Here is an 18,595-nt window from a genome sequence, read left to right as displayed (position 1 = left end):
GTAATAACATAGTAAAAGAATGTGGTTTATCAGAATGTGCTGCTGCAGGGAGCATATCAGGAACTCAGAACAAGGGGGTGTCTTTTCTCAAGTATTCTGATTTCTGCTAGAAACAGACCAAAGGCTACTGCGATATCAAAGCTGTGCAAGGCTCTGGGGGCTTGGTAAAGGGTTTGCCTTCACTTTTCATGTCAGTCTTTATACTGAAGGTTCATGTACTTATGCAATAAGGGAATGGATGAAAGATTTCTGCCTCTTCCGAGACCAAGTAGCTCTTTTGTTAAAAGCTGCACGTGCACACATTTGCAAAATCATTTATGCTTGCTTTGTCACTCTGAGGGTTACCCATGGAGCCAAGCTGCCAAATACCCACAGGGGTAAAGGCCCAGAAAATGCACTGTCAACACTGCAATTACCTTACACTGCAGAGGTGTAGATTGAATACCTGGGAACTGAAGCATGTCGAGAAATTGGCAGCCTTAATACATAATACTTAATTGCAAATGACTGTTGGATGAAGCAAAGAGAGGATCCTTTTCCCATTACTGTTGAAGTTATAAAGCTCTTAATTCAATGCGTGTAAAGGCAATCTCTGCAGAGATTAACAGGCAAGCAGATAAACAGAACGAGAGATTAGAAAAGATTTTGCTTAACAGTGCTGGAAAATCATAGCAGGAAGAATATATATAATATGCAAATATTAGAAAGTAGACTTTGCTATATTGAATTAACAGATCTACTTTCAAGTGCTGCTTTGAACATTATTAAACATGTAACCAGACATAGGGTATTATATAATGCTTTTATGTAACAGAAAACACTTCGCTTTGTACTTCATACTAAGGAACAACTACTTGGCTTACATGTTTCAAAAGACAAGAACAGTCATGATTAGTTAGCTCTCCATATTCTTCAACTTCATATATAGTTTTCTAGAATATAGTGATTAGGAAGCCTTTATCATGAAAGTACAGAGTCCCTGTAGTTTTCCTTAGTCTTTTTTTAATGAATGCATAAAGATATTTTAAATAGTGTAAATAAATTCTTCTTCAAAATAATTACTCATTATGAAATACATCTATTGTTGAAAATAGCATCTCCATTTCTCACTCCATAACATGCAACTATTGCTTTGTGTGTTGCTATTGTAATGGTTTATATTTTTCTGCCAGTGACAGCCATTACTCACCCATAGCAGCACCCAGTGGAACAGGGAACTATGTGGTATCTTGAAATAGGGCCTTAGTTCTTGTTAGAGAGGGAGGGAATTCATCACAGAATGCTACTCTGTCATGTTGACAGAATTAGCTCCAGGTTGAGACATTCCCATCTCCCTACCCCTGCTGTAATTGTGTGGAGCTGAAGGAACTTATGCTTACCTTATATGAGGAAGGACAGATTAAGGTCTATTGTGGTGAAAGCAGATTTTGTTCTACTACTACCCCTTTTACCTGTAGTTCAGACTTGTAGTAAAAACCTGGGCCACCAAGGAAGATGACAGTGGTTTTGCTGAATTTTAATTGCTTTTGGTGCCCACCAGCCAGCTCTTCTTTAAACCTCTCTGAAGTGCCCCTATCTTACGTTATATCCACTTGTCCCCATGTATCTACTGCATATTTCACCTTGAGGTTTGATCAAAAGGACCAAGTCTTAGATCCATAGACTTGGATCCATACACCTAATAAAATGACAGAACCTGGGCAACTTGGATGGTGGAGTGGGGCACTTCCTTTATACCAAGTGGGCATCTTCAGTGGATCTGGAGATCATTTTTCAGATTGGCTGATGTTTCAGGGGCCAGACTCTCAAGGAGGCATGGCTAAAGTGGAAAGAATGTGCTAATTAATTGGCTACTTCTTAAATACTTTAAAATTATGTTCAAAAATAGGTAAAAGTCATTGAAGGTAGGTCTCATGACAACAAATAATATTACTAGGCCAGTATATCCTCTTTTTTTTTAACCCTTTGAAAATATTTTCCCCTGTTAAATATCTTCCTCACAACACTGGTAGACAAATTAAGAAATAATAAAACATTTTAACATATGTAATTTCAAAAATATATTTTAAATTTGTTAGATATTCTAGGTAAATCAAATTAACTTTTTCAGTATAATCCACTACATGAAATCTATTCCATAATTTCTAACCTTAGTTATGTATTCAGATCAGCAATAAGGCGTTACTGATTACAGATTACCTACACGAATAGCAAAGAATGCCAGTGCTGTGCTTCTCTAATGGCTAAGGAGCCCAAAACCATAGAGACATGTAGAAAGAAATTATTTGTGGAAATGACTGAATGATGCAGAAGAAAGTGAGATTCTAAGAGGTATTGTTATATTTACATGAAAAGAAGAATTCCAGAACTGGTTAAGTAAAACAAAATAGATGCTGAAGCAATTCAAATGAGGGATAGATAATAACAGAACTGTGGTATTTCAAAGTCTAATATTTTGGGGAGTATCTTGTGGGGTCACAAATTCAGCTCAGGAGCCCCAGGTGACTAATAGCCTGTGCCTTTACCCAACGCTGCTTTAAACAAAGTTTCCCACAATGCTAAAGAGTTTATGAAATTGTCAAGAAGAAAGCTCCAAAAAGTGGCAGAGAGCATGAACATTCAAGTGGAAGCATGCCCATGTGACAAGCATCGTTTTAAGGAGACATCAGGCTGACATGATGGGCCTGCAGTCTAAGGCATGGATTGTTTCATCTTCTCCTTCACTTCAAGCCAACTCCTTCCCATTTCCTCTCATTTATCTTTTTCTTGCCTGCTTTGCCCCCTCTGTGTGTAGTTCTGGTGGTTAGACAGGATGTAACTGGAAGCTGAATGATGGGAGAGAAGTGAAGGGGTGCAGTGATTTATATTTATATTTATACACAGAGAGAGAGAGACAGACAGACAGACAGACAGACATATATATGTTGCATAAAGGAGAATTGTGTATTGTACTATTGAACTTTTAAAAACAAATATACACAATTCCTAATAAAATATAGAAAAGCAAAAAACTGAGCAGGTGACAAACTTCGTACTTCCTACAGAAACAAAATCTCAGTCTTGTTTTGTTCATTTTTGTTCATTTTTCATCTGCTCTTTTGTACAATTTTGTACAACTGCCAAAATTCTGTCCCACTCAGTGATCTGGGGATGCTTGTGAAGGAAGGATGCCGTTTTCTGTACAAATTGTAGCATTTCTGTGCAGATTTCGTGTTTCTTCCAGGGGTGGGGAGAAATCTTTCTATGAGGAGAAGAGAGGCATCCCCCTCCCTCAGTTTCTCACCAGGAAACTGTGGAGAAAAAAAGACAAAGTAATTTAGTAATAATAAATTTAGACAAGTTTTGGTGTGTTCATAGGGATATATAGCCGCTCAGAGTGGTACCGACTTACCAGATGGGCGGGATACAAATCAAATAAATAAATAAATAAAATAAATAAATATAGGTCATAGCTAACAGACAAAACTCCAGTGGAACTACTCCATGAATACTGGTTTCTCTGAAAGAGGTATGTACGTATATTTTATTTCTACTCAAAACTCTTCATTCCATTGAAGTCTGTTGGAAGTTCTTACATGCATAAGAATTTCATATGCACTCTGAGATTCCTGCATTAGTAAAGTCATGTAGAATTAGGATGAATAATTGAACTGTAATGGATTGTAAGCTTAAGGTGGAGGAAACCATTTGCTGATGCTTTGCTGAAATATATGTTGTCGTGCTATGATAGAGTCCTTGTCTGCCTTTTTCTACTGGTGCCACATGTCTCCCCTCAGATATTGCCAGCTTCTCCTTCTGATCCTGGTAGTGGTGATCTGACTGTGGCTTGTGACTTTTAAAAGCTCCCAGTTCTCAAGGCTCTCAAAGGCTTCCCCAGAGGGAAAAAAGGTTTTAATTAGTTGTAGTTAAATGTTACTAGTTCCAGTTGATGACATCAGCTTCCACCATGTGACTTTACATGGACAGGATTATGGCCATTAATTAACCAATAAAAGACACTTCATTTGATATGAATATGTGTTTTGCAAGGAATTTCAGGAGTAGTATAGCAGTTAGACATGGTATCTTATTAGTCCTTAAAAATTCATTCAGTGGTCAGTTCGGTTCTTTTGTATTTGTATTTGTTTGATTTGCTGGCTTCTTTTTTCTCTCTCTCTTTCCTGTTTTTGTGTGTTTCACTACAGGGATTGGGCAAGGTGTCCCAGTGGTGGCTCTCATTGTAGAAGGGGGTCCCAATGTGATCTCTATTGTCCTGGAATATCTACGTGACACTCCACCAGTTCCAGTTGTTGTATGTGATGGCAGTGGCCGGGCATCTGACATCCTTGCATTTGGTCACAAGTATTCAGAAGAAGGAGGGTAAGTCTATCAACAGCAGAATTTGTTCAGAGAACTCATTTTTTGGAAGCATTTCCATTTTAATATTAGTCATCAGAAATATGATTGTATTGCAGTTACTAATTGAGGATAGACATTAAGCTGATAGTTAATGGACAATACAAAGGAGAATGGGCAATACAAAGGAGAGAGTGGTCTTTTAGACCAGATGGGTGGGGTATAAATCAAATAAATAAAAAATAAAATAAATAAACAGTCCATTGGTGTGGATTCCACCATCACCTCAATGAAAAGGTCATGTCATACATTCATTTTGATGCTTAAACTGAGCTCTCTTTTTTTCCCATTGAGGGGAATGCAAAAACCTTTGAAGATGTGGCTGTTTCACAAATAAGATCAGAGGTGTTGTATAGCAAAAAATGTGGGAGTTTGGAAAGGAGGTCCATCAATCATGACATTTCTTCATAGCAAGAGCAATGAGATTATCTACCAGAGCAGTATTTGTTAGTGTTGGTTGTTTGGAGGGCAGGCTTGGCCTGGCACATGCTCTTTTTTTAAGGTAATATGGCTTGAACAGTGAGTAAGTCAATATTAGTCAATAAACTTCATGGTTGACTGAGGATGTGAATAAGAGTCTCTCCAATCCAGCCTTAATGTACTGTTGCAGAGTTTTGAATTTCTGGTAAAATTTTCTTTTTTTCTACATAGTAGAAGTACTGAGAAATTCTGTATAAGAAAAAATATATTTACTTATAGTTATTTGACATTAAGTTACAGACTTGCACATACTGCTTTCTGTACTGCACACATATTTAGCAACCAACTAAACAGATCAATGGCAAACAAACTACTGCCACCAACCCAGGAAAAGAGGGAAGACAGTCAGCAGAGAGGCAGGACTCTCTTTGAAATCAAAGGCTGGAAGAAACAATTCATTAGTGCAGGATAGACAGACGATCACCCCAGCTCAGAAAGGTCCCTCAGTCACACAAACCATAAACAGCATATGAGGTTGAAAATAAATCTCCAATACATACATATTAAGCAGATTTGCTTTTTCATGAATGTGTGTATGTGTGACATGGATGTGGATATAGATGCTTGGCCACAGATAATGGACCAAAACAGCTGTCTGCATTTTTTGAATTTTCCTTGAGACCATATTTAGGGAGGCAGGTGTGACTATGGGTTGTCATGATGAATTCCTGGGCTTCAGAATTTACCACTTTGCCAGTTATTGGAGCATATGAAAGGAAATGCTGCATTAGAGCAAATACCTGTAGTACATCCATGGCAAGATTAAGACCTGCCAAGGTCCTAAGCCATGCCATGTTTAAGGGTCCCTAAAGTGTTACTGAAAAAGTGTATATGGGCCTGATAGTTATGTAAGACTTGAAATACAGTTTTTAAGGAAAAATATTTAGAGCCCCTTCATAATCTGTATCCCTGTTTTATTTTTCATTTTTAGGCAATAAGCTAAGTCCTATTTTATTTGGTTGGTGCATAAATCCAGCCCTGAGTACAGGGGGAAAAATCCCCTTAACAGTGAAGACAGATTTTTTTTGCTTGTGGCATTGTGCTTTCTCTGTGATTTCAAGCTTCACCACTTTTCTAGGAAGGGAATGTATTTTTCAAGTTTGACTGGAAGCTGATACACAGCAGACAGACTGGAACTCCTATGACTCCAGACAGTTTTCACACACACACAAAAAAATCCTCTTTTAAATTATTTGATAATTTTGCCCAGTTACACCACATCCAAAACCTCCTTCAGGATGCTAACTGTGAAATAAACTACCCACTGAATGAACACTGAAGATTGTGTAGGTCCCTTGACATTGCTTCAGTCAGCTACCTCCATGATTACGTCAAACATGCTGAAACAAATGCAACATATTTTGCTATTTACTAATCAGGCATTTTTCTGTGTGGGTGGTTCTACTCATACTGATCAACATTATTTTCAAGGCAACTTTCAATGCCTGAATTCCAAAGCAAGGGGAGATAATACAAACTTGTAGCAAAAATCAAAGCAAAACAAAATGTTTTGGTCTATGACTCCAGCCTCTGGAAGGTCACCAGGCTGGGGAAGGTCGCATTTGACAAGTCACCAGGTGCCTCCTGATATGACAGGGCACCAGGATTCTTACCAGCATGCATTTAATACTAAAGTTACTCAGACTAGATCATTATTTAAAAGGCTAAATATTTCCTGGTGCAAAGTATGTTTCAGGACAATTTCCTTCTTTCAAAAATGATTTTTTTTAAAATAGCTACCTTCATTGTTCTTTGCTTGATTAATAGTTTCCCCAAAGTCCAAACTACATGTCTTGTCCTGTAATGCTTGTATGCATAAGAAAAGCAAATTCTGTGTAAGAAATGCAAATTCACTTCGTATATCTGTAGTGAAACCACACTTTTAAACAGAGTCTGGCTTCACTGCAAAGCTTTTCTTTATAATGGTGCTTTCATTTCATCTGAATATTCAGCAATTCTATCTGTGTGTAGTGTAGCCACCCTTCAGTCTCGAGAGACTATGGTAACGTGCTTTGTATGGACGACGTGATGGTTTCCACTTTCTTATCTCAACAAAAGTTCACACAAGTTAAAACAACCTTATACTGAGGTACAATGGTGTCAGGACTAGCCTGAGATATTTTATTTCCTGAGATGTAGGAGAATATGGAGAGATCATTCTTAGCATTCACAAATAAAAAGAGGTCAATCTGAAATAGCTCATGAATGCACTATTTTTGGTAGAAAATAGAAAATTCACAAGTAACTATTGTTAAATATGTTATGAGATTTTCCTGAAGTATCTTTTAACCATCATTTCAGTTTTTGGGGGGGGGGAGTAGTTTTGATAGAAATGCTTCTCCACCAAGCTATTTTACTGGTGGATGTAGTGAAGTATGAACTTGGAAAATATCTTATTTAACCTTATTTAACTTCCCTCTAAGGCAAATCTGCACTAGGATTTAGTTTAAGGATCTGACCTAGACAATCCACATGTTCTAATTGGTATGCACTGGTTGTCTGTCCTAAGTACACAATGTTCACAGTACCAACAGTGGTTTCTGTGCTTAGAATCAATAATCTCAAGCTGTTTGATTCAATACCTTAAATGCCTTCCTGCGACGTGACACAAAAGTACAGACTGCGTATCTAAAGGAGAAAGAGTGCCTTATGCAGAGATGTTTGCTAAAATGGCATTTAAGGGAGATACTAGGGGCTTGAGCCCTGGTTTCCATCTTGGCCCTTACCCTCTGCAGGTCTTAGCATCTTGTGTTCAAACACCTGATCAAACTCTGCTTCTCCAACCTTGCTATTCAAGGCAAACCAAATCTTTTCCACCAATTTACATCACCACTGTGTACACATACATATTACCTTCCTCCTAAGGCATGACAGTAACAGGATCAGCCAGAGTTATTGTGCTACCTGAGATGAAGCTAACTATGGCGGTCTCTCTCATTTTCATGTACCACTTACACCGCTCTCTAGGCCTAATAGACCAGAAGTTGTATCTTACTGGCAGATGACATTTCCTGTCATTGGGGTCACATCTGCCTTTTATGAGAGCCAGTCTTCGGTGATATGGTAATGTGGCAAGTTTTTCATTGGGGTATATTAATGTGCCAAGACACCATTTATTTTCATTGAGGGTGAAGGAAAAATCTGAATATCCATTACAATTGTGTCTCACAGTCTTTAACTTGTAAGCCACCTTAATTGGGCAAAAGAGGGCATAGAAGAGCAGTCAATAAATCAGTCACCTCCAAATATTTATTGGAGGGACTTTGCCTCTTTTTATTTATTAGAGTTTAACACCCTTGATCTATCTCTAATCTACATGCTCTGTATTTTTCCAGCCCTTATAAAAATCTAATTGTTTGAAATATCTGGATCATGGGAGAGGAATAATGATGGGAAATATTGAGCAATATACCATTAAAATATGGAATTATTTCCATGTGCTTAGATTTAGTACAGACTACAGACCGCCTTGATGCAAACATTTAAATGTGGGGATAATAACAGGTGAAGAATGATGCACAATTTAGTTTCAGTTAATGTGTCCTCACATTAACTGAAATTGAGTGTTATAATATTTGCACTTGGAATATAATGGACTACTAGAGTGACAAAGGATACCCACAGTTATATAGTTTCAGTGTAAGCAGCTGAGCTTCTAAAGCTGTACAAAGAAAATGTTCATGTGGTGAATTCAAAGCATTAGTTATAGAAGTGTAGATAAATAGCGGCAGGACAGAGAGAGTTCTGGAAGTGATATAATACTATATTTTATACCTTTACTGATGATCCAGCCTCAGTCGGCAGAAAGCAGTAGTTACTGCTTATCCTGAACTTAAAAAAAAAAAAAAAACATGACAGAACTGAAGTCACCTCAGTGAAGTCACTCACTAAATAATTTAATGTTGGCTATGGACCAGATCCTGAAATTCATCTGTTCACTGCAGTGTAACAGGCTTCACAGCTGAAAGATTGCAATGCAATTTAGTGCTGCGTATGTTATCCTCTTTGACACAGGGCCTCAGTTCAAAAGAGATTTCCATGACAGACAGAAGGATGCCAAAGTCCTGTCATCTGTTTCTCCTGGATCTGCCAGAGCAAAGAAAGGAGCCATTCTGCTGGGATTTTTGTTCCCCAGTGTGCTTGGAATACATGTAGACTGCCAAATGAGAGAATGAATTCATTTAGCCACCAGTCTGCAAATGTTATTGCTTATGTTGGAAAATGACTTTGGTGGAACTAACTTCATATTAGGCACTTCTGTTCCTGTTTCAGTGACAGCTAGGGACATTGTCTTAAGGCTTCACTTAATATGTTTCACATGCTCAGATTACTGGATTCAGTATATTCATATTCATATATCACTGCCATACACCTATGTATGTGTATGTGTACGTGTATACGTATATGTCTATGCATACATATGTATGTGTATATGTACATATATATAGCCAGTACAGTCTAAAACCATCTGTATTTGCCCAGGTTCCATTACATGGTCAGACAAAATGATTTCACCTCAGTATTATTTCTCATCTTTTGCTAAGCATTTCTCTGAAGCATGACTACAAAGAAACACAAACACAGAGTGAGAAAAATCTTTGGGAAAAACTACCTGTGAAAAACCTGTACAAGTAGAGAGCTGAAAATTAAACTGGAGATATAAAAAGAACATAGGTATCACTACAACTGGAATGGGTATTTGTTATATAGTTCGCATTTTATACTACGAACAATTTCTTTTTTACACAAGGAATTGAATAGGAATTCTTTACTCTCTGAGACTCATTTCAATATATTCTGTCATCCAGAGTATATTGTATACATTTGGTCCTATACGTTAAACTGTAGTCTTCCCATTATATCTTGTGAACAGTGCGTCAGAATATGTCAGTTAAATCCACACATGGGCCAAAAATCTCTTAAACTTGTGAAATAAAATGTGTGGGACTGGCCCCAATCTCCCTGCTGGCAAGAGTGAGTTCTCCCCCTCCCCAAGAGTTAGGGTAAGATTCCCAAACCAGAGTTCACCTGTGGACTGGGGCATTAGTGGCAGAGACACGGATGGTGCCATGGAGGCCACACGTGCAAACATGGTATGATGGGGATTTAAGGAGGAGTGTGAGGTGGAAAAAGAGGATTGCTGGGCTGGCATTGTAGACTGGGATGCATTTGAGGCCCAAAAAGTGTTGGCATTACTACAGTGCTCAACAGCTGGCTGGGAGACTATCTTTTGCCGCAATCCAGACACTGGGCATTGGGAGGAGTTCCTGGTGTCTCCCAAAGAGCCAGCCTGAGTACACTAAGATGAGGCAAAGTGACAAGAGGCAAGTTTATCTCCAATTATCAGATGCTGGAAACAAAGAGCAGAGGAAAGCAATCATCACTGTGACCTCCTTACAAGGACAGTTTCACCCAACAAGATAATTCTTAAGTTTCTTTGTTCAGAAGGAAGGACATATCTTTGTATTATTCTTCAGCAAAGTATGATATGGGATGCAAAGCCCCAGAAAGCTTATTGACCTTATCATTGCAATCATGCAGAAATGTGAAATTGAATATTCGTATAATAATTGCTGGTTTGCCCAGCTATTGCACCTAAAAGAGAAAGGAGTATATCAAAACAATTTTTTTTAAAATGGAAAAATAATTAAGAGTCATTATCCTTTATAGTAGTGTCTTTTTCTATCATGATTAAGCATTACTTTTGAGAATTAATTAGATATATATGTTTGTATTTTTTTTTTCAATATTCTTGTAAGCATCTGAAGAGACATGAACTGCTTTACTGGGAATATGCCCATCTAATTTTCTGCAGTCTCTTTGAACAACCTCCCATCTCTGTCATTTTCACATAGTTAAGAATCAAATCTTAGAGCAACTAATACTTTAAATTGTTTCTTTCATCTGGATGAAGGGTAGGTATCTTTCTACAATATCCTTTTTTTCTAAAAATTAGAACTATCTCACGTGTAAACATTAAAACAGCTTTCCCATAGTTTCAAAACTAATTAAAATAAACTGCAGGAATGTTTATATATATGTAGGAGTCCTTAATCCCCAATCTGATGGCAGAAACTCAATTTCCCAGCAACTGTTCGTTGTCTAGTCTATAGACAACACCATGCAGGTCTCTTTCGGGAAGCAAAAAGTGCCAGCTTCCAGTGGCTCTTGGTTTCCTGACAGGTGGCAGAAGCCAAGTATGCATTATTTATTTTTAAAGGCTATTTTCCTTCTATTCCTAGTTAGAATTATTTCTGCTGTATTGAATCACCAAGAAATTGTGCTGGAAAATACCAAGTCTTGCCAGTGGCCTAGAAGTAGCACGGTGTGAGCAGAATTTATTTCATGATGACGAAAAGCTAAGTGACAGGTCACATAGCAAATTATGCAAATATCCTTCTTAGAGGAAAACAGCCAATCATTCCCTCTAATGTGTGCTTTTATTTATAGGAATCTCCAATTAGTCCAAGAGAAGGAAATAAAGTTTACCTGGCATAACCTTAGCATCAGTATGAAAAAACAGCAAAATGTGCATCGCCTTGGGGAGGGGGAATACTTGTATGACACGTTTGGGGAACATGCTCCATCTCTGGAACACCACTCATTTTTCTTAGGTTTTGGTTGTCCAGCCATTCCTCTAACAAAAGTTATGTGAGTAGCTCTTCTTCTCTTAATATCTTTATAAGAATCCTGTGAAGTAATTCAGTCTGAGAAAGAGTAATCAACAATGGGCACTGAATAGAACCCTCATGTCCCTATCCAGCAATCCAACCACCAACACCTCAGTGTTGTTTGGCTTCAAGATATACCTCATTTCTCCTGATACCTTATATATACAAAGACAGCTATCGCTTACATCAGCCTTCCCCAACTTGGCACCCTTGAAATTTTTAGCCTACAACTCACATAAGCATTAGCCAACTTTGGTCAAAGATCAAGCAATATGTGATTTGTAGCCCAAAATATCAGGAGGGCACCACACTGGAAAAAGACTGTGCTCCCCTGTTTCCCCAAAAATAAGACCTACCCTGAAAATAAGCCCTAGTATGATTGTTTAGGATGCTTGTAATATAAGCCTTACCCCCAAAATAAGCCCTAGTTAAGTGAAACCCTGCCCTCCACCATTGTGAAGCAACCAGAAGAAGATGGCATGACTGTATTTGAAAAAAAAAAAGTAGATTGTTGTACATGAAAAAAATAAAACATCCCCTGAAAATAAGCCCGGATGCGTTTTTTTGGAGCAAAAATTAATATAAGACCCTGCCTTATTTTCGGGGAAACACGGTACCTACATGTACATAATTTCTTTATATTCCACACTTCACATTTCAAAAAGATTTTTGGGAAATTTTACAGGATAATTTGAATAAAAGGACAGTGGAAATTTTTATTATATTATCTTGATAGCAGGCAAGCACATAAGCAGTGCTGCCTGGTCCCAAAGCAGCTTCAGCACCAGTTTAATTCCGACACAATTTTATGCCCAAAATATCTTCTACTCCCAACACTCAAACCTATTTTCTCTTTATCAAGCCAAATTCAAAACTGATCTTCTGCACATCTTAAAGTGACATTTTAAGTCCTGTCACATACAAATAGGCAGGATTTCTAAAGTGACTTTTTAGACAAAAGATGGCTTTGTGTGACCCATTTTCCACCATCAGGATGTACCAATATTGGGAGACAACCATTTATATAACAGAACACCACATCTGTCACATTCATCTTCCCCACCACATCCTAAAACCCAGTGGCACTTACAGGAACGGTCTTTATTTTTAAAATGTTTTAATTTGTTTCTCTGGTGTGGATTTCCAATCTCTAGCGTATTCTACCATATTTCCTTTAAAAAAATGTAAAGCATACAAACTATAGAGTTTTATCATTCAAAGTTTCCCTGAGGAGTGAAATGTTACCAGATTATTTAGTGTGTATAATCCAGACTAAATTTTCCAACTCCATGAATTGGTATGAAAATAGGAGATGTGGTTGTGGTAGATATAAGCATGTTTCCTTCTCCTGGGAATGCATGGAGATTTTTGCACTCTTTTGCAAAACTGATTGCCAAGAACTATTGTTGGAGCTAGAGGGGAAATGTGGTTGAGGAGGAGAATGTGCCATTTCCCTCCCCCCCCCCCCCGACGGAAAGATGATGCTTGAGACAGCAAGTTCTCCCATAGACATGGGTGGGAAAACATCACCAACAGCCTCCCTAGAAAGCCCAGGAATGATAGAAAGCCGGGAAAACATGCTAAAAGAATCAGGGATAGTTAGAGCAGAAGAGGAGACAAAAGGGGCAGAGAAAGGTGATGGGAGGAAGACAGAGAAGGAGGTAGAGAGTTAGCAAGCAGAAGAGGAAAATACAGAGGGAGAGTTGCCTGAAGGCTGGACTTGAATGGCAAAGAGTGGGTTTCTTTTAGTCCCAACGTAACACAAACAGAAAGAGAATGGCAACACCAGCCTCCAAGAAAAGCCTCATACTGGGATGAGAGAGAGTGGAGGAAGCAGTTAAAGGATGAACAGGAAAGAACAGAGAAGAGGAAGGAGCAATGAGAAGCAGAGGATAGATTGGGGGAAGACAGAGGGAGACTCTCAGGAACAGGAGGGAGATGGGGAGGATGAGAATTGAGTTTGGACCGAGGAGCATGCCCATTTCAAATGACTTCCTCTTATTGACCCATAAAAGAAGGTATGGGGAGCAAAGTGGAAGCAGACCTGCTATGGCAATGCCTCTCTCACACAAATAAATTGATGACCACAGAGGGACCTTGGGGGAGTACTTTACTGTTACAAACTGAGTTATGAATGATGTCAAGTTCTGTTGCTAAACCTGAATAGAAACCTGAGTTATTTGAAGACCCTGCTGAGGTGGGTATCTATTCTTTTAATACATCTTTCTTTGGGGGTAGAAAGTGGTGAGGAAGGGGCAGCAGTTTGTGCCACACAGCACCGCCGATCAGTGGAGCCGCTTAGGACGGTATGGCAAAACAGAGGAATGCCTTTGATAGTGTGCCCAACCCCTACCTCACCTCCTGCCATTACAAAGGAGAGAAGTGAAATGCTTTTGCCCTCACAATTATCATCCCAGAGCTTGTAGCATTTTGAAACATCATGAGTCCTGTTCAGGCATGATGCCCGAAATCATGAAGAGGGCTCAGTGGCATTAAAATCTAATTCCACTGACACAGAAGTCAGGCAGGCAGGCATGAAGAGGGCTTTTAGGCATGTAGGGGTGAGTGTGTTTACAGAGCTGCTGTGGTCAAGGGCCCTCCTTTATCAGAGTTCCAGTCACAGGAACTCTGTAAATGATTTTACCCTTAGGATCCACATCTATTGTCTGCTGAGAAACAGCTGCCTGCCACAGTAGAGCAGTGCTGCTGCATCAAGATATCCCCTTGTGAAAACTGACTGTCTGTCCTAGAATAACCTGAACACTTCCCTATGTCTGTGTATTGCAAAGGAAAGTCAGTAATGCTACCCGACAAGCTTTCTTTCAGGGAACACTGCGTGCCATTACTAATCTTTTCATTGAAGGATTCCTGCCAAGTTTATGAGGAACCCTCATGCTCCCAGGAACACAGCTTAAACTCTGTTAGCTACAAACCATTCTTGGCATTTGTAAGGCAGATGATAGATAGATAGATAGATAGATAGATAGATAGATAGATAGATAGATAGATAGATAGATAGATAGATAGATAGATAGATAGATAGATAGATAGATAGATAGACAGATAGACAGATAGATAGATAGATAGATAGATAGATAGATAGATAGATAGATAGATAGATAGATAGATAGATAGATAGATAGATAGATAGATAGATAGATAGATAGATAGATAGATAGATGGACGGGCGGGCGGGCGAGCGGGCGGGCGGGCGGGCGGGCGGGCGGGCGGATGATAGGACTGCCTTTCACTTGCATCTGAGAAGAGTGCTTATATCAAAGCATAGAGTACAGCAAGTGTGGCATATGGCATGTGTGGAAAAGAGTAGAGCATGTGTGGGGAATATGTGGCCCTCCAGATATTGAACTGCATTTCCAATCAATCCATTTTACCAGGTGCACTGGCTAGGACTGATGGGAGCTGTGAGCTAACAACAACTGAAGGGTAAACATTCTGTATCACAGAGCATATCTGATCACACACACACACACACACACCCATTGTCTAAGGGCAATGTAGACAAAAGAGTCATGTGTTTTATTGCTATGTTTGTTCTGGGAGAAGAAATATTTAACACAAACAGTTCCTGGAGCCAAAATCAATGCCCACCCTGAAAAATCTCTTTTATTTTAAGAGAAGAACATAAGTTCCCTTTCTTTTCCCATTCATGTAGAAAACTCCATTTTGGTTGTCAAAATGAGTGTGGATACGCTCATTGATCTCCCAACATTTTTTAAGTTTGTTTCATACACTTTTAAGTATTTTTTTTAACCATCTACAATTTCTTGCAGGTAATTTTAAAATCAGTGCCAATAAAAAATTGTGAACTAGCTTTGTATGAAGCTATGCATTGGGTAGAATATGGGGGATTAATTTAATAAATGTTATTAAAAATAAAATATGATAGAACTGATAGCATAATGCATCCATTTTTGCAAGATAAGAATGGTTTTTTACTAGTTTCATTGGATTGCATTTCATATTTGATCACTTTAGCTGTGGTTTTAATATGTGATTCACTGAAATAGATGACAGATTTATGATACTTTAAATAAGAAAACTACTTCAGTATGAAAGCTTTCACACTTTAGAGGGTACATTTTTTTGAACTGTTAAATCTGACAGCCATTTGTAATACATTTTGAACAGTCAACCAGTTATAAATGAATGGTTCCAGTGTTTGGTCATTTCCTTGTTAGGAAGTCAGAGTAAACATTTTACTCTAATGTTCAGCTTTTGTGAACCAATACCACCCACTGAATAGTAAAAGAAATTTGTTTAAATAAGTGAAGTATTGGTTGTTAAATGGCATACTTCTTAACTAGAGTTAATCAATAACAAATAAGAGTTGGACTACCTTTGCAGTGATTCAGATTCACAGTGATTCAGTACATGTTTACATGTGATACTTATATCCCATGAAAAAGATGGAATAGATCTAAACGTTGTGACCCCTGGAAATATTATGCTTTGTGCTTTATCTAACAGTTGATCAAATTTGGAAGAAGAAAGGTGTGTGTAAAAAATTGTCCTTGAGAAAATGTTGTTTGTACATGATGATGACCAACAGACAATGGCTCTTGCATGCATAGGCCAAGATCTCTAATAAGAACTTTAAACCAATCTGTAGCCCTTAGTACAGTGGGGTCTCGACTTACGAATGGCTCGACATACGAACGTTTTGACTTACGAACCGCTGTCATAGGAATATATGGACTCGACTTACGAACTTAGATTTGAGTTACGAACTCTTTTTTTCCTTTTTTTTAAAGCTAAGTCATCTTAGGTTAAAAGGAAAAAAGAAAAAATATCCCCCTCTAGTGGCAGAAGGCGGAATAGCAGCTTCCCATTAATTTCTATGGACGGAAAAGAGCAGATACAGATTAAATGGTTTTCAATGCATTCCTATGGGAAATGCAGATTCGACTTAAGAACTTTTCGACCTGAGAACTGCCTTCCAATACGGATTAAGTTCGTAAGTCGAACTGTATATGGAATGCTGTTCTCCAGGTGCCCCTGCCTTCAGTTGTCTTGTGGGGAGCAACCAGTGAAACAACCTTCTTAACTGTATTGCACTTCCTTTGGAACTTTCTCCCCAGAGATCAACCTGAGCAGGATTAGCAACCCAAAGTTGCAGGTCAAGGTGCCTTCCCTATTCAGACCTTAGCTCTTTAGCTGAAAAAAGTCATTACTGGTTCATCGCCATAAGCGATTAAAAAGTACTTTTAGTCATAACCACGACTTCCCATCCTGAAGCAGTGCCAGATCCAGCTCAGAAATACTGTAGCCTGTAGTTTGAGCAGAGGGGCATTCCACCCCCACAGATGTCTCAGGCCTTGGACCACCAATAGTCTGGCTTACCGTTGCGTATGTGATCCCATCAAAAGTGTGGAATTATCAACTTCCAGAACTGGCATGTCTCTCACTATTAACATAATCTTTTATTGTGAATTAAGCATTATCTTACTTATTTTCATCAGGCTGCCAGTGACCTCAGGCTTCTGCTCAGAACTTCCACTGCTTTACTGGTCTCATTGAGAAGCAGAAAGAGAGTTGTGTAAACAAACTGTTACTCGTATATTTATTCTGCTTTCACTCAAAATTCTCGGATGTCATATATGCTCTACACCAGCCATTCTCAACCCTTTTTTTTTGGCCATGGCCCTTTTGGCCAGGGGCCCTGTCAAACAAGGAAACAATACGAACATATGAATTGGACAGATTGGAATTCTATGAGAAACAATCTTTTATACATTAATACTTGAATATGAGCATATCCAGCTAGTGGTATAGATGGCTGCTTTTCTACATTGCAAAATAATATTTCCAATCTGTAAAGAATGGGATCCATATAGAACTGGGCTGACAAAAGTAGACCAATGTACAATGACATATACAAAATTAAAGCTGGTGCACCAGCTGTGCCCATTCCTTGAGATGTCCAGTCTGGTCATGATGACACATGCCTTAGTTACATCTCCTTTGGGTTACAGAAAAGCTGCCTTAACATAGTATTCTGACACTTCAACTGGTTCAAAATGCTGCAGCCAGACTGCTGACTGGCTTCAATTCAGGCTGTTTGAAAGACCATATTACCCATATGAGCCTTCTTGGCTTTTAAGATCTTCTGGGAAAGCCCTTCGCTCTGTTCCACCATCCTCCCAAGCTTGTTTGTGAGAACACAAGACAGGGCTTCTCAGTCGTTGCTCCAAGGCCTTAGAATGCTCTGCCACTAGAAGCAAGATTGCCCCCCATCTCTTGTCCTTCTATCATCAGGCAAAGCAGTATGTGTCTCAGGAATGCTTAACATACAGATTTTTAAATGTGTTAAAATTGTTTTTAATCTGGGTTTTTAATCTCGACATACATTTGATTATTTTTAATATGATAATTACATAGTATTTTAAAAACTGTTGTAGCTTTATAGTTTAGTTGTTGTGAACCACCTTGTGTCCCCTATGGGGAGAAAAGTACCGGTAGCATATAAATAAATAAATAAATAAATGGCCTTTTGCATCTCTTGTTTGTTTCACTCATTAGGGTGTTTGCCATTTGTCAAAAGTGTGGTGTGAGATCTATGTAGCATGCCTCATTTAGCTGGAGAGGAGGTTGTCTTGCTATGAGAGCAAAGTCAGATTGAGTAGTCCAAAGCAATCTGGTGTATGACGTTGCAAGCAGGTTCTTATTTAAACTTCCCAGAAGTGTAGTGATGGGGGGGCACAATATGGGAATAATATGTGTTCCCAAGGTAGAAGATATATAGACTAATTGTTCATTGAAACAATTCATTTATTGAAGCCTTCCAATTAAAAGAAAATACACCAAAGGTTCCACAATAAATGATCTCAATATATTAAACTTCACCTGCAGATAGAAGTAGATGCTCAGCATATCGAAGCATCATAAAGTGTTCCAAGCCTGGCAATTGCACTCTAAATTAATTAAGTCCTTGTAGTGAATATGTTTCCAAGTGATGTCCCTGGAAATTACAACCAAGTCCTAGAACGACCAAACTCCGTTTGTTTTTCAAGCCCAGCATCTGTTGGCCT

The 18,595-nt window shown here is 38.6% G+C and overlaps 1 protein-coding gene across 8 annotated transcripts in view; it reads left to right on the top strand.

Annotated features, from left to right (window-relative positions):
• Window positions 1-18,595, top strand: part of TRPM3 (transient receptor potential cation channel subfamily M member 3) — a 534,030-nt gene that overhangs the window by 386,916 nt on the left and 128,519 nt on the right. For all 8 annotated transcript variants that reach the window (XM_078385072.1, XM_020798619.3, XM_020798621.3 and 5 more), the window contains exon 7: window positions 4,185-4,359. In XM_078385072.1, the coding sequence (XP_078241198.1) occupies window positions 4,185-4,359 (175 nt within the window). The remainder of the gene's footprint in view (window positions 1-4,184; window positions 4,360-18,595) is intronic.

Source organism: Pogona vitticeps, chromosome 2 (genome assembly GCF_051106095.1).
Source record: "Pogona vitticeps strain Pit_001003342236 chromosome 2, PviZW2.1, whole genome shotgun sequence".
Taxonomy (NCBI): domain Eukaryota; kingdom Metazoa; phylum Chordata; class Lepidosauria; order Squamata; family Agamidae; genus Pogona; species Pogona vitticeps.
The sequence above is the reverse complement of the archived record's forward strand: the minus strand, read 5'-3'. Positions and strand labels throughout refer to the sequence as shown.